At 41.2% G+C, this 15,068-nt stretch overlaps 1 protein-coding gene across 19 annotated transcripts in view; it reads left to right on the top strand.

Annotated features, from left to right (window-relative positions):
• ATXN2 (ataxin 2) overlaps positions 1–15,068 on the top strand; it is a 117,954-nt gene that overhangs the window by 29,063 nt on the left and 73,823 nt on the right. For 14 of the 19 annotated variants that reach the window (XM_075898725.2, XM_075898728.2, XM_075898724.2 and 11 more), the window contains 3 exons: positions 5,631–5,645; positions 7,887–8,011; positions 9,073–9,164. In XM_075898725.2, the coding sequence (XP_075754840.2) occupies positions 5,631–5,645; positions 7,887–8,011; positions 9,073–9,164 (232 nt within the window). The remainder of the gene's footprint in view (positions 1–5,630; positions 5,646–7,886; positions 8,012–9,072; positions 9,165–15,068) is intronic. The other 5 variants (XM_075898722.2, XM_075898715.2, XM_075898720.2 and 2 more) reach the window with 1 other exon arrangement.

Raw genomic sequence — 15,068 nt, 5'->3', positions numbered from 1 at the left:
CTACTTGGCCCACAGTGGACAGTCTGGCCAGAGTAGCATATGAAAAGCAGCTCCTTATTTAAAGAAATGGTCCTTTCATTTAGATGACAACTCTACAATGTTGTAGCATAGGCTCACTTGGAGCTTTCTGAATGTAGCGTAGTAGTGTCTTTAAAACATTCAGGAGTATAATAGCTTTCTGGGGAGTGCTTCAGACAAATGTTCCTTTAAGGGATTATTCTAAAATTCTATAGCTATATCTTAATTCAGTAAAATCCAGTCTCTTTTTCAATTCTGTGGATTTTTACCACTGTACATGCATATTGTGTTTTTCTGCTATGGAGCTCTATGATCTGGAAGTGAGGATAAACAATGGGTCTAAAGGAGCCCACAAGTCCATGGTCCACAGATCTGAGAATGTTCAAGAGACTTTGCTATTATTCCTAAATCTGCTATGTGATAAACCAGTCACCTAACAGAAGATTCTTACTGTCAAAGTGGATAGGACAGAAACTGACTCAACTACAAGTTGATATTGGATGGGGGAAGAATGGGAGAGCTCAGTTAGTTCAAGACTTTCTACTAGTGATGCAAGTTTCTTGGAAATTGGGAATCCTTAGTGAAAGACCCAGTTAAAGCTCAGACCTTGTCTGAATGCGTTGAAGTCTTTAGGACCTAGATAGGTGGTAAAATCTAGAGTTCAAGTAGGCTTACCATATTCTCTTCTCCATTTATAGGATTCTTTCCAATTTAGTTGGTAAAAGCCTATCTGCTCCACTGGCAAATAATAATTTCCTTTCTTTCTTTCTTAGATCATTTGTAAAAATATTTTTATAGTACACTACTAGTGCTCAGTCATGCTAGTATTTGACATCTTTCTAATATGCTATGGTGGGTAGGAGAAATGATTGGGTCTTAGACTGCAGTGGAGATGAGTGCCTACAAATTACATAAATTTGAAATGGGGAATAAGAAGTTGATTGCAGTGGGCTCATTACCACTCTGTACAGACCTTAACATGTGTCAGTGAGAGCTTGTGTGGACTTCTGTGCCCATGTGAATTCTTGTTGATTACAGTACATCTCTACAGAGCATTCCATTGCAGGATTTTCTCTGTTTTGAGCTGCCCTATTAGCTTTTCTCATCAAGCTATTCACACAATCAGACAGCTTCTCCTTTTAGTTTCTGTAAATGAATATGCACTAGGAAATAAATATGAAGTTATTTGAACTTATTCATCGTCATTGTCACAAATACTTGCCAAGAGTGGGTACAAGTTGTGCTTGTGGAAGCAAACGGTTAAAATTCCAACCCTTAGTCTGCAAAACAGAACTTTCTTAATAAGTGACCATTAAGCAACTTTGTTCGTAAATGGTAAAGAATAACAGACTTCAGAGTACTGAGATTCAAATCCCTGTGCCAATCTCATATAATGTTCAGCAGCTGCCCAATGCCTGGCTCAGCAGAGTGAGTTTCTTGCAGCATTTTGTGTAGTCCTCTCATGTGGTTTAAATTGGAACAAAGATTGACTATGGTTGATGCCTTTCCTCTTAAGAGAAGGTAATTCAAGATGGTCCTACTGGTCCAGCCTCAGTATTTTTCAGTGTTTTGTTCACAGTACTTTCACAGCGCTATAAATCCAAGCTATTATCCCCAGTCTAAAATGTAAAAAAGCAAAGAGAAATAGCTATTACGTTCTTTTGGGGGATTGTAATGATGGAGGTGGCATCCTTCCTGACCAACTGTGTCAGTCAGGGAATGTCAGTCAGCATGATATGAACAAAGGAACAGAATTTTAACTCTGCAATGATAGAAACTTGTTTTAATGCTTTCATGTCAATAGTAGGCAGGCACAATACAAATCAGAGTTGTTACTTTTAAAAACATTTAACCACAATTTCTTTCAAGCAAAAGTAAACTTGTTTTCAGTTTGGAAAGTAATTTGAACATCATTGGACTATAAAAACTACACTGGTTTAATAAAATCTGAACCTCTAATCATACTTGTAGGGCAATAATTAAAATATGCCTCTAATATCTTAGATTTTACTTATTCATGAAAACAAGAGCAAATGAAAAATTTCAAGATAAGCTTCCTAGTCACTCTGTAGCACTGACAAGCTTGTCTTTAATTTGTTCAAGAACATATTAATCTGAAGCATCTCCGAAAATGTGTATATCTCATCTTTGCATACTCTGCAATTTTGCCATTTAGAGAAAGGAATGCCATTGAGTTTCATTGCTGCTCAATTGCAGGATTCAAAATAGGAACAAAAAGGCTTTGAATACTAAACATTAGCCTTCTGATAAAGATTCTGTGCCAACAGGTCAGAGAGGCAGCATGGAACTAGCCAGGAACTGTTACATTTCCTATTACTGGCTTCATAAGCCTGAGTTCACTCATTTATTTTATTTCTGTCTCAGTCGCACAGGTATGAAATGGGACTGATGGAAGACTTGCAGTCTCTGTGTCGTGGGAATTGTTCATGAAGTGCTTTGATATGGAGTGCCATATAGGGATGTTAGATATCACGTAACTGAATAGTCGTGTTACATGACTATTTGATAGTCCCCAGAGATGGGGCCATCAACCAGTGTTCTCCTGGCCCCACTTCCACAGAGCCCTCTGCTACTCTGCTCTGCTGCCTTTCTATCACAGGCAGCAGCAGAGGGTTGCAGGTGGAGCTGATCTGCGAGGGGAGCTAGTTTGAAAACGAGCTCCCCACACAGACTAGCTGCCTGTTGTCTTGCGCGGCTGTGTCTGATACAGAAACAGTAGTGCGGCATGGTAGGAGGCTCCCCAGGACTGGAGCTGGAAGCATTCTAGTTCTGATATAGAGGCAGTTGGTGGCGGGCAGGTGGCATCACAGAGCCTCAGGGTGCTTTTAAGCCAGCTCCCCTCAGTACTGGCTCCTGCCTGTCTCCATCCTCCCCTGTAGGATGCAACAAAAGAGGGGCAGGAGGGTCTGCAGAGCCGGCATGCAAGGGGAGCCTGCTTGAAAGCTGGCTCCCCATGCATATCTGTTCCAGCCTGCCCCCTTTGCTCTCCGCATTGCTGCCTCTTTATTTGAGGCAGCAGTGCTGGGTGCGGGGAAGCAGGTGGATCCTGTGCTTGTGAGGAGCCAGCTTTTCAGCCATCTCCTCATGGGCACCGGCTCCCGCTTCCCTTCTTCCTTGCTGTTACTGATACAGAGGTAGGAAGGCAGAGGGAGGCAGGAAATGCATGTAGACAACAAGATTTAATCATGTAGTTGTCTACATGATATCTCAAGTACCATATACAATAGTTGCTAAGTATGATTCACAGTCCTGTCTTTGACCACACTTCAAATTGACATTTGTAGCAGCACTCCTTGTATTGGATTGTCTTCCTTGTAAACCATTCATAAAAAATAAGCGTGCTTTTTAGGAACTATTAGAATTCTTCGCATTTCTGTGGGTTTCCAGAATGTTCAGTTGCTCATTAACTTAGCTTACTCACTACAGTACTTATTTGCTTTACTTTTTTCCCCATTTATCTCAATGCCCTGTGTACATAGTTAGCTTTTAGATTACTGCTTTATGTTCTCCATGTGGCTGTCTAAATTAATCTAAGATGTCAATGATCTCATGTCATTTCAGTGAAATAAGGAGACATAGCATGTTACTGGGATTCCTCTTTAAAGAGTTATGAGAATCAATTGACCCTTTTTCCTCTGAAAAAATTACATGAGAGAATATACTCTTGATACATTTAAAGTTTGTTTAGAGGCAGCACACAAGATTGGGGCTGTGACTAGAAGTCGCATTTTTCAGTATATGGTTTCCTTAAGGGTAACTCTATGTTTTGCATTTGAGATCTGATGGTGTGAATCCATGTGTGTAAGGGTATGTCTATACTACAGAGTTTTTTCAGAAGAACGGCTGTTTTTCCGAAAAAACTTTAATTACATCCACATTGCAATTGTGATCTTTTGAAAGAAAATCTTTTGAACAAACTCTTTTGGAAAAGGGTATGTGTTTGTGGATGGGGAAGAGGGAGTTCTTCTGGAAGAAGAGGAAAAAGCACAGGTGCCCTGGTGACCACACCATCCTTAGTAATCACGGTTTAAATGCAAGATAGAGTCCACACTGAATGGACACTATCTTTTGAAAAAGCAGATCGCTTTTCTGACGTACTTTTGCAGTGTGGATGCACTCTTTTGGAAGAAGAATTTTTGGAAAATTTCTTCCGAAAGAAGTCTGCATTCTAGACATAGCCTAACTTGATGAAAATATGTCCAATATGATTCACAGGAGAAAACAGTGCCTCTGCATACTTCATAAAAGTACTTGGTTCTGATATTAATCATCTTGACAATAGGGATGTGAAAGTGTAACCATGTTACATGGTAAACCAGTGAGCCTGGGCCTTTGGTTAACCTTCATGGTTACATGCAGGCTCCTCTTTCCCCCTTTCCCCACTGCCTCTGTTACAGAGGCAGCAGCATAGTGGGGCAGGTGGGAGCTGGAATGCAGGGGAAGCCAGTTTTGTACCAGCTCCTGGAGTGCTGCCAACCCCCTCTGTGCTGCTGCCTCTGTACCAGAGGCAGCAGTGCGGGTGATGGGGAGGCATAGGCAGGAGCCAGTATGTGTGGAGAGCCAGCAGTTACATAGTTAATTAAATGTATTTTAACGTCTCTAGTACACACAACTGTTTCTGTTTAAATGCTTAGAAATGATGTGCTTTGTAGATTATGGAGTCTGCTGCTAGTTTTGTAAACTTCATCAGACAGCATTTTTTTTCTCCTTTGCACTTTAACTTTTGTAGCTTTTTATAGAGCTCCAATGAATGTTTTGTCTCCCCACATCCCCAATTTTAAGACAAGAAGTGGGTTGGCAAGATAGATAAAATACCATTCAGGTGGTATTTATTCACAATCTGTTCTCCTGGTATGTTTCAGCATTCTGTCTTGAGGCCACTTCATAGAAACTAGAAGTCTCAATAACATATAAATCCCTTTCTACCTGGATACCGTCTTACCTGATTCCTTATTCCATTGTGAAATACTTTTTCAGCCACTGCTGTGGTGTAGTTTGAAACTGTGTTTCCCTTTTGGCTAATCAATGATTCAGAGAGTGAGTTTGGAGACCACTCCAATGTCTTGCTTTCAGAGGATATGTTTTGTATTTCACACAAATGTAGGAGTAGGCCATTGAGTTCATTAGGTCACTGCTTTGTTTCACTGCATATAAAAATGTCATAAAAGTAAATATAGGCATCCCAAGAGACTACTGTGCCTTTTAAAACAGACGTGTTCTCTTGTTATTGTTCAACTTTAGCATGATATAGCGCTTAAATTGTATTTTGCATTGAATAGCGATAAACATTTAAAGTTATTTTTTACATACTCTTCAAGTAGGTAGTAATTTAGTCATATTTTTTTCTTGGTACTGTGAAATGCTTTGGGGAGAAAATAGGGGGACATAAGGAACTATGAATAAAGGGACATGTTCATTAATTTGAATGAAACATATGGCTGTCATTTTTTCCAAAGATAAAGGGTTCATAAAGATTTATGATCATGACTTCAAAATAAATAAAATTAACTATGTAATGTGAAACACCTGAAAAATTGAATGTGTATTATTATCTGATTTTCAATTTTTTTCTCTTTCCATATCTGTTTTAGTTCCTTCAGAAACAGGTAAATTTTTTGGTGGTCACTCTGTGTTTCTGCATCATGCCTTTTCATAATGCTCTTGTTACTATAATATGTTATTGAAATTTAAAACCTCTGATCGCACATTTATGGCACTATAAAACATGCATGCATAATATCACAATCATTTTTAGAAAATTTCAAATTTTTTTTTTGTTCTGAGCCTTTTAGAAAATAGATTTTTAGCTATTGCATTTTAATTGTTTGCAGTATGCGAAATATTGTATCAAAACTACAAGGTGGTATGATACTAAATATGCTTCAGAACAGCTTACAATAACCTAAATGCCTTTACAGGCTCAAGTTAGGTGGTTGGGAGCAGGTTCAAGCATAGCCTTGCTTAAAAACTACAAACCTTCAAGAAAATAGGTGTTATCACTGCTTTTATTGGCAGACTCTGCAGTGACATTTTACAAACTGATTTCATCTTATTTTTTTACAAAACAAGCCCTAAAAGTGACTTGGCCTTATCAGGGTATCTTCCTCTCATGTGGTTTCTTTTCTTTAATGGGTCTTTCATGTTTGGAGATACTTTCATTTTAAGCTAATATAATTCATTTGTCTTACCTTTTATACATATTCCTTAATTTTTATACCATATTTGGTAATTAACAAAGCTATTTATGCTTAAATGCTTTATTTCTCACAAATATTCTATTTGATCTTGCTATGCTATATATGCGCTGAGTATGTATTTAATAAGATACAATGTGGAATGTTATTACAAAACAATTGCTGCAACAAATTGAGGCAATATGAGCACAGAGTTTGACCGTGAAACTGGATAAAGCTGGAGTAATAGTTAGGCTGTGTTGACAGCCTTAATTAAAACATGTCTTCAATGACTCCAGATAAAAAATGTTGCAGATTCATGGCAAAGTAAATCTCTTAAATAGATGTAAACTCCTCTCATAATGGCTTTGGTGTGTGTTCCTCTTCAATACAATTTCAAGACACTGCCAAAATAAATTAAAGCTTCATTCTTCCACTTCTGGTGCAATCTGTTGGCTTGGTTCTTACCTTTTCCTAAAATCTTAGGAGAAACAATGATTTTACTGTCATATGACTGCTTATTTCAATATGTATGTAATGAAAAAATATAGTTCTGATTCAAAACTAGACTGAACGTAATTTACAAAATGGAAAAAAATGGGTTTATAAACTAATTCCATTTTTGAAAAAGTATTTTAAGAATTTGCAGGAAGCTTTGACCTTGCTTAGTTTATAAATATTAAGCTTGGCTTCCTTTATTCTGAATGTCATTATGCTCTTAATAAAGTATTGAAATATTCTAGTATGCCTTCAAATGTACTCTTTCAGTCTGGTTTGAATAGATTGTAAATGAACCTGCATATAAAAGTGCATGATCAAATTAGTGATTAGAATAGTTTAGTATACCTGGTTAGTGGCATATTAGTACAGTTTTGTGTGTTCCTAATTCTCTAGTTTTATAGTTGTGTTGAATGTGAATATAAAGTTTTTGAATGTTAAGTAATTTGGGTAAGTTTGTACTTAAGTTTCTTCTAGAAAAAAGGTATGTTCATCACCTTCACACTGGAAAACTGGTATATTTAAGCTAATGGATAATTCCAAGAATTGCAGGGCTCTTTTTATGGAGAGACTGTAAAGGTGTGAACGCTGGTATCAAGGAATCATTGAAATGGAAGAAACTGGGCTTGAGTCCAAAGAGGGGAGGTATAATTTAAGACACAGCTTAGACATTCTGGGCATAGGGGTGAGTAAATCTGTACAATATTTCTTGGTGTCTGTAATATATAATAGTTGTATGCAACAACGGTTTTGTTTCAAGTAGTATGTTACAAACATCAGTAAATATTTTTTCTCAGAATAGTTAAGTTACTCTCTTAAAACAATACTGTCTATGATTAAAGGCCTAGTCTTAATTAATATTCTTCGATTTTTCTTAAATCAAAGGCAATGACAGCTGTTTTGGTGCCTATCCTTCAGTTTTAGCATTAGCTGGCACTTAGCTGAAACTAAGTAATTGCATCATAACTTAAAAGATATTTTGTATACTCTTCTGTTTTTGAATAGTGTACAAGTCTTAACACATTCTAGTTTTGAATGTATTCTCAATTAATATAGTAACTGACAGTTTTGGATCGTGCTAGTATATTTATAATGCATTTACATTTGATTATTCCTCAACGACCTGTTTGCATTATGTTTTTCCTTTGCTTAACCAAATGTGAATCTTCATTGTAGATGCTTTTACTGATTCAGCCATTGGTGCTAAAGTAAATGGTGAACACAAAGAGAAGGACCTTGAACCATGGGATGGAGGCGAGACTACCACTACTGAGGAGCTTGAGGCTTTAGAGACCGATGTTGTAAGTAAACTAGACATTGAAATCTTTTTAGAAAACAGATTTTTGCCCATGCTACCCCTTAATATCAATCTAGAATGGAATTTTAGTTTTAGCTAAACTATTAAGATAGCACAGTTGTATTGTGTGAAGATTTGTTATGAAAATTCATCATTTGCCGATGGATATCTCCGTTTTCCTTATGATTTTAAAAGGAATAATCAAATCATGGACACCATTGTCATGGTGTTTAATTGAAGTGCCAAACCGGTGTATCTCAGGGTCCTGAATTACTTGATGGAGTAAATCAATTAGCAAATCAAGATAGTATAACATGTAAAAACTATGTATGGTATGATAACCAATTTTATGCTATAAAGCATCTTTTTTACTAAGACACAAGATCTGTGATGTGTAAGAACAAGAAGTGATTTGTATTGTGGATTAGAGGAGACTGACTATATGGTTCAAGAAATCTTTGTTCTGCAGTGATGTTGAGATCACTTTACCTTATGAATACTAATCTTCAGATAGGTGATGTTCTCTGTATAGATCCATCTTATTGGATCATCAGGTATTAAATATCTATAAAATATTGTAATGAACATTTTGTATTCTTTATAAAAGTAATGACATTTTAGTAAAGCTGTCATTGTGACATACAACGCTTCACTAAGAAATGGGGAGATTATTCTGTGTTTGAGATTAAGGAGGATCTCCTGTTAGATACTTGTGTTAGTAGAGCATTTGAAAAATTCCAGTGTTCGCCACAGGGAGGAACACTATTCCATATTTCAGATATGAATGCATCTGGTTGTGACTTTCTGCAAAGAAATCATAGCTTTTTGTTAATGCAAGCCAGTACATTGTAGAATGCTAAATAGGAATGACAAGACACACTAGATGCAATACTGGATTTTGAGGGTAAAATACTTGATACTGCATTCAAAATGTAAGTTTTGGATTTATGATTTCACTGATAAATCCAACAGTAAGGGAAAAGTTTAAAATTTCTGCCCACAGCCATAACTTTTAGGGACATGTTTCCAGTGCTGTTTTGAAAAATAAACCTAATTTTCTTCTAGTCTAATGGATGGGATCCTAATGACATGTTTCGTTACAATGAAGAAAATTATGGCGTAGTGTCAACTTATGACAGCAGTTTATCTTCATATACGTAAGTTCTAAAACACTTTGGTCTTAGATTTGCATTAATATTTTCCATGGCTCATCTTCAGTTTATAAATTTAGATGCAGAAATTTACCTACTTTCTTACATACAGTGCAACTTTGTATTATTGTGGCAAATTAAATGGCATTGATCCCCATGTTCCAAATAGCAATGTGTTCTCAAATTTGGCCTGGGTGCCCCTCTTTCTTGGTAGAGTGGTGGATGGGCCAAATTTAAGTGAGTGGTGTTGTGATGTGACGTTCAGGATTGCAGTACCACTCCAATTTGTGATTTTAATGCGACTTCAACTGGCCACAACCCTTGAACACTCTAAATCTTTGAACCAAAAAAACTCAACTTTCTTAGCTGTACTTAACAAAACTTCTGCTCTAATTCCTCTGTACTTTTTTTGAACAGTAAATACCTCTCTTGTGTCCATCTCCCCTATATATAGCTCTAGAGCAGACTAAAAAAGTAAAGATGAATTTAAATCTCAAGGGAAAAATTCACTTTCCGAACTGTAGCAAGAACACAAGCACAGTTGACTCTGTACTTCTCTTACTAAATTGTGAGATCTTATAGGAGCTTCAGGGGGTAGCTGAGTTAGCTTGTACAGGATAAACTTAAAAAAACAACAAATGGTCTTTTAGCACTATATAGACCAGTGGTTCCTTAGTTTTTCGGCATTATGCCTCCTTTTTGATTTTTGAGAGACCCTCACCTCCCTCTTTCCCCCCGCCCACCAAATATCAGCAAAACTTGTTGAGCCAAAAAACAAACAAAAAAACCTAACACACCCTGACCGGCTGAAAGACAAAAATAGCAGCAAAACGTAAGGGGGTGCCTGGGTCACCTCACGTCCTCTTCCCCCCCTCCCCCCCGGAATTTCTTCACGGCCTCTCCCAGTTTGGGAACCCATGATATAGACTAATAAAACAATTAGATGGTGTCATGAGCTTTCATGGGCACAGCCCATTTCTTTAAGCTCCAGATATCTGAAGAAGTGGGCTGTGCCCACAAAAGCTCATGATACCATCTACATATTTTGTTAGTCTATAAAGTGCTACCAGACCATTTGTTGTTTTTGAGACGTTCTAATTAGAGAACTTTGAACATGTTAAATTCCTATTGTTTGAACATTTTTGTAGTAAAAAAAAGGAGTCAGTTAAAGGATTCATTGTCTGATTGTATTGTGCCTGACTTTGAATACTTATTTTGCATTTGCACCTGTGATTCAAGAAGATAGTTAAATGTAAGCAAGCATATTTGATTTTTTTTGTTCTAGTAAACTCTCTTATATCAAGGTGGTAGGCACCTTGTAATGTGTAACATAGGCAGTCATGTATTGGGTCTCACCTTCATTTGACCTTTACTGGTTTCGTCCTTGATAGAGACTATGTTATTACACTTTCTGTCAATCTTTTTAGGTTGACATGTATACTGCATGGGTAGCTTGTGCATTTTTTCCATGTAAAAGTTTGTATTTTTTTAAATGTCTGCTGGAATTCCACATCCATTTTATAAGCTTGTTTTGCTTAAACAGCAAGGAATCCAGTGGTACCTTAATAACTAACAATTTTATTATGGCATAAGCTTTCATGAATTATAGCTTCCTTCATTAGATGCATGAAGTGAAAAAAAAATAGGGATATAGAGATGGGAGTGTTACATCAGAGCTAGTTCAATCAGGGTGGATGTGAATAACACAGCGAGAATACCTAAAGTGGAAAATTATTCATTGTAATGAGAGAGCCATTTCCAGTCCCTAATTAGACCCATTCTGACCGTGTCATATTTCATATGAATTCCAGATGTTTTAAGTCTTACTCTCTTGTCAAATATTTAAAGTTTTTATGGCCTAAAGGTAGTGTTTTTGTGTGTGGCAATAGCTCCATTTGAGCCCTGTCATTAATGGCCTTTGGATTAAGTTACGTGCAAATAGTCATTTAATCTTAGCACTGCTTGAAATTGGAAAGCAGGATTTCACTCATAATTTTAGGGACAGGAAGGGGAAAGATGTTAAACCATTTAACGGCTGCTGTGGAAGTGTCAAGTTGTACTTACAGTGGTGTCCCTATGTGCGCTCCACTTTGGTGGAGCCTACACCTTTGAGGGAGATTTTGATAGCTGTACCTGTTTGTCCTTTGAATGCACCCCATACATCCTTGTGCTCCATGCTGAGGCTATTTTGGCCTGATGTGGAGTATACTAATGTTCCTCTTCGGTAATATTTAGCTTTTTCTTCGAGATGTGTTGCTCATGTGCGTTTGAATGAGGTGTGTGTGTGTGCTGTGTGCACAGCTTCTGGAGTGTTTTTTCCCCAGCAGTACCCATCAGGCTGACAGGTTGCCCCCTGGAGTGGCACCACTATAGCGGAGCATAAGTACGCCTGCCAGCATTCCCCCTCCTCGGTTTCTTCATACCATCCGTGACGGTTGTTGGAGCTTCTCTATTCTTCTGACAGATCCCAGCGGGAGTTAATTGTTTGCCCATTGGGAGTTTTTCTTTGTGTTCCTCTTGTAGTTTTCAAGTAGTTAGTTCGCAGTTTGTTATTTCTCCCCGTCGGGGGAGGGGCATGCCAGGCCTGCAGGGCTTTAAACCCTGTGCGTCCTGCGCTAAGCCGATGCCAAGGGGAGACCCCCATAACTCTTGTCTAAAGTGTCTGGGCGAGTCTCTTCTCACTGACTCCTGTAAGATCTGCAGGAGTTTTAAGCCTCGCACTAAACGGGAGGGAGATTCCCACGCAAAACTTACTTATGCACTTGGCTCTTCAACCAGCGCCATCCTGCGAGGTTGCAGTGCACCAGCATTGGTGAGGGACACTCAGCCGGGACTTTCCCGTACCGCAGCACCGAGGACCTCGGTCTCAGTTGCCAGCACTGAAGAGGAGGAAGGAGATTAGGAGCAGATCACCTGACCACAAGACCCATGGCAGCTGACATTGCCCTCGATCTCCGTGCTCAGATTCGCAATGCTGGTGCACAAAGCAGAAGAGAAGGCTCTCTGTGTGCTCAGAGCCTGGGGCTGATCCCTGCACACCGCCCATCCACCCTGGAGACTTTTGAGGCGGCATAGGAGCTCATCAAGCTAACAGCTTTGCCTCTGCATAGAGAATTTTTGCTTGCGGCACTGGAGGCCAGGGCAGCACCGGTAGCGGCGACCACATCAGTGGCCTGGTCAGTACCGGCTCCAGTGGCGACTTCACCGCCCCCAACTCTACAGGTTGTGGTGGCCCACTCAGCACCGTCTCTTGCAGCCTCGTCACAGAACTCCTGCCTACCATCGGCACCGCCTACCTCGGCACCGACACTGGCACTACTGACGATCTCCAATCCCAGTCCGGTGCAGCAGGTTCCTGGTACTGGCACTCCGGCACTGTTGTTGATGGGGCCGGCAAGGCAAACCCATGCTGGGAAGCCATAATCCATGGAGAGGTACAGGCCACATCACCTCTACAAGCTGCCCTCCATGGCACTGCCCTGGTCTGCATTGTACTACTCTTTAGAGTCGGAGCCAGAGTTGGTGCGTTCCATGGCCTCATCCAGGGTTTCTTTCTGGCACCATTCCCATTCTCTGCACCGTCCTGGGACTGCTGAATTCCAGCACACCTGGCCCCTGGAAGCTCAGCCACCCTGGCCTTTCTGGATGCCGTGGCCCTATTACCAGTGGCAGGGGCCGATGCCACTGTCGCAGGGGTCTAGTGTCTCTCACAAAGGAGCACTCCTTTCACTTCCGTGTCGACCCTCTGAATCATCTAGGGTTGTAGCCTGCAGAGGCAGGAGATGCCTGTGCAATCGGCCCCCACGGTGAACCCACTGCCTGCCCTCGTGGAACCTCCCCAGCCCACTCAGTCTCCTGAGCTGTTGGACGACCCTGCACTTGTTCATGAGTCCTCTTCATCCTCTCCCAACGAAGCCCTGGCAGACCTGGCGCCATCCATGCCATCAATGGATGCCAGGGTACACAAGGAGTTGCTCCATAGACTGGCAGCAAATTTGGGGGTTCAAGCAGAGCCGGTGACCGAGGACACTGACCTTATGGTGGACATCCTCAATGCTCTGCTAAGCTGGCTCTCCCTTTGAACAAGACTGTGGCTAAGATCACAAATACCTTGTGGCAGACCCCCTGCTTTTATAACCCCCACTCTCAAGGGGGTACTTTGTTCCTCAGTCTGGGTATGAGCACCTCTACTCCCACCCGGTACCGGGTTCCCTGGTGGTGCAGATGGCCGCTTAAAAGGAGAGGCAGGGGCAACCCAGGCCTACACCAAAATCCAGGGAATCTAAGCGCCTTGACCTTATGGGGCGTAAGGTGTCTGCCACAGGAAGTGTCCCGTTGCGCATCGCTGATCAGCAAGTGATGCTGAGCCGCTATGCTTACAATATGTGGCAGGCGATGGACAAGTTCCGGGACAGGTTTCCTCCTGATTCCAGGCAGGAGTTTGCATCTATGACCGCGGAGGGGAGACCCATAGCATGTATGGCCCTGCAAGCCGCACTGGACGCTGTGGACTCTGCTGCCCATACCAGGGCCTCCGGTGTGGTCATGTGCAGGGGCATGTGGCTCAAGGTTTCGGGGATTCCCCCGGACATGCAGAACACAATTCAGGACCTGCCATTCAACGGGAAATCCCTGTTATCCAAGCATACTTACTTGAGGCTTTGTAGCCTTAAGGACACGAGGGCCACTCTCAAATCACTAAGGATTCATACGCCAGCCCCCCAGAGAAGGCAGCTCCCTGCTAGGTAGTTAGGAAGGCTGCAGTTTCAGCCTTTCCGGCAGAACCAATGGAGGTGCAGGCCTCGAAACCCAAGTGGGGGTATGAGTATTGCCGCGGGGGCCCCTTCTTCATGCATTAGGTTTCAGCGCCCATGGGACAACTCAGACAGAGGTGCTGGTCCACCCCCCCAACCCAGCAAGCAATGCAGCCATTTTGAAGGCACGCTCGAGGGCCCTTTACCAGCTCCTGTTATCACTCCTCCCTTTGGGGACAGGCTGTCCCATTTTTTCCGGACCTGGGCCCACATCACTTCCGACAAATGGGTGCTAGGCCTGATAAGGATGAGTTACTCTATCCCTTTTCTGGATCTGCCCCCTTCCCAGTCCCTCTTCAGGGACCCATCTCACGAAGTCCTCCTCCATCAGGAGGTCCTCTTGATCATTGAAAAAGGAGCAGAAGAGAGTTACACCTCAATTGGAGGGCAGGGGCTTTTATTCTGATTATTTTATTATCCCCAAACTGAAGGGTGGGCTGCGGCCTATCTTGGACCTCAGAAACCCCAACAAGATAATAAAGAAAACGAGGTTCAGGGTAGTGACGTTGGCCTCCATTATTCAGGCCTTAAGAGATAGGGGACTGGTACGCAGCCCTTGATTTAAAGGACGCCTATTTTCATGTGGCCATATGGTCAAGTCACCGAAGGTTCCTCCAGTTTGTGGTGGCTCAGAACCACTTCCAGTTTATGGTGCTTCCCTTCAGGCTTTCCACTGCCGCCAGAGTGTTTATAAAATATATGAAGCAAAATGCAGGACAATGTAGCACTTTAAAGATTAACAAGATGGTTCATTAAATGATGAGCTTTCGTGGGCCAGACCCACTTCCTCAGATCAAATAGTGGAAGAAAATAGTCACAACCATATATACCAAAGGATACAATTAAAAAAATGAACACATATGAAAAGGACAAATCACATTTCAGAACAGGAGCGGGATGCGGGGGGAGGAGGGGGAAAGGAAGGAAGATAAGTGTCTGTGAATTGATGATGATATGATTTGCCATGCAAGGTTGAGGATCAGACCTCTAGAAGCCTGGTTGGCGATGTCTTTCACCCAGGCCAGAGCTCATTGGGGACTCTGTCCTGTCTTTGCCCTTAGGAGGTGGGGGACTCCTTGTAGCGGTGGTCTCAAGA

This window comes from Pelodiscus sinensis, chromosome Z (genome assembly GCF_052426305.1).
Source record: "Pelodiscus sinensis isolate ZL-2025 chromosome Z, ASM5242630v1, whole genome shotgun sequence".
Classification (NCBI taxonomy): Eukaryota; Metazoa; Chordata; order Testudines; family Trionychidae; genus Pelodiscus; species Pelodiscus sinensis.
The sequence above is the reverse complement of the archived record's forward strand: the minus strand, read 5'-3'. Positions and strand labels throughout refer to the sequence as shown.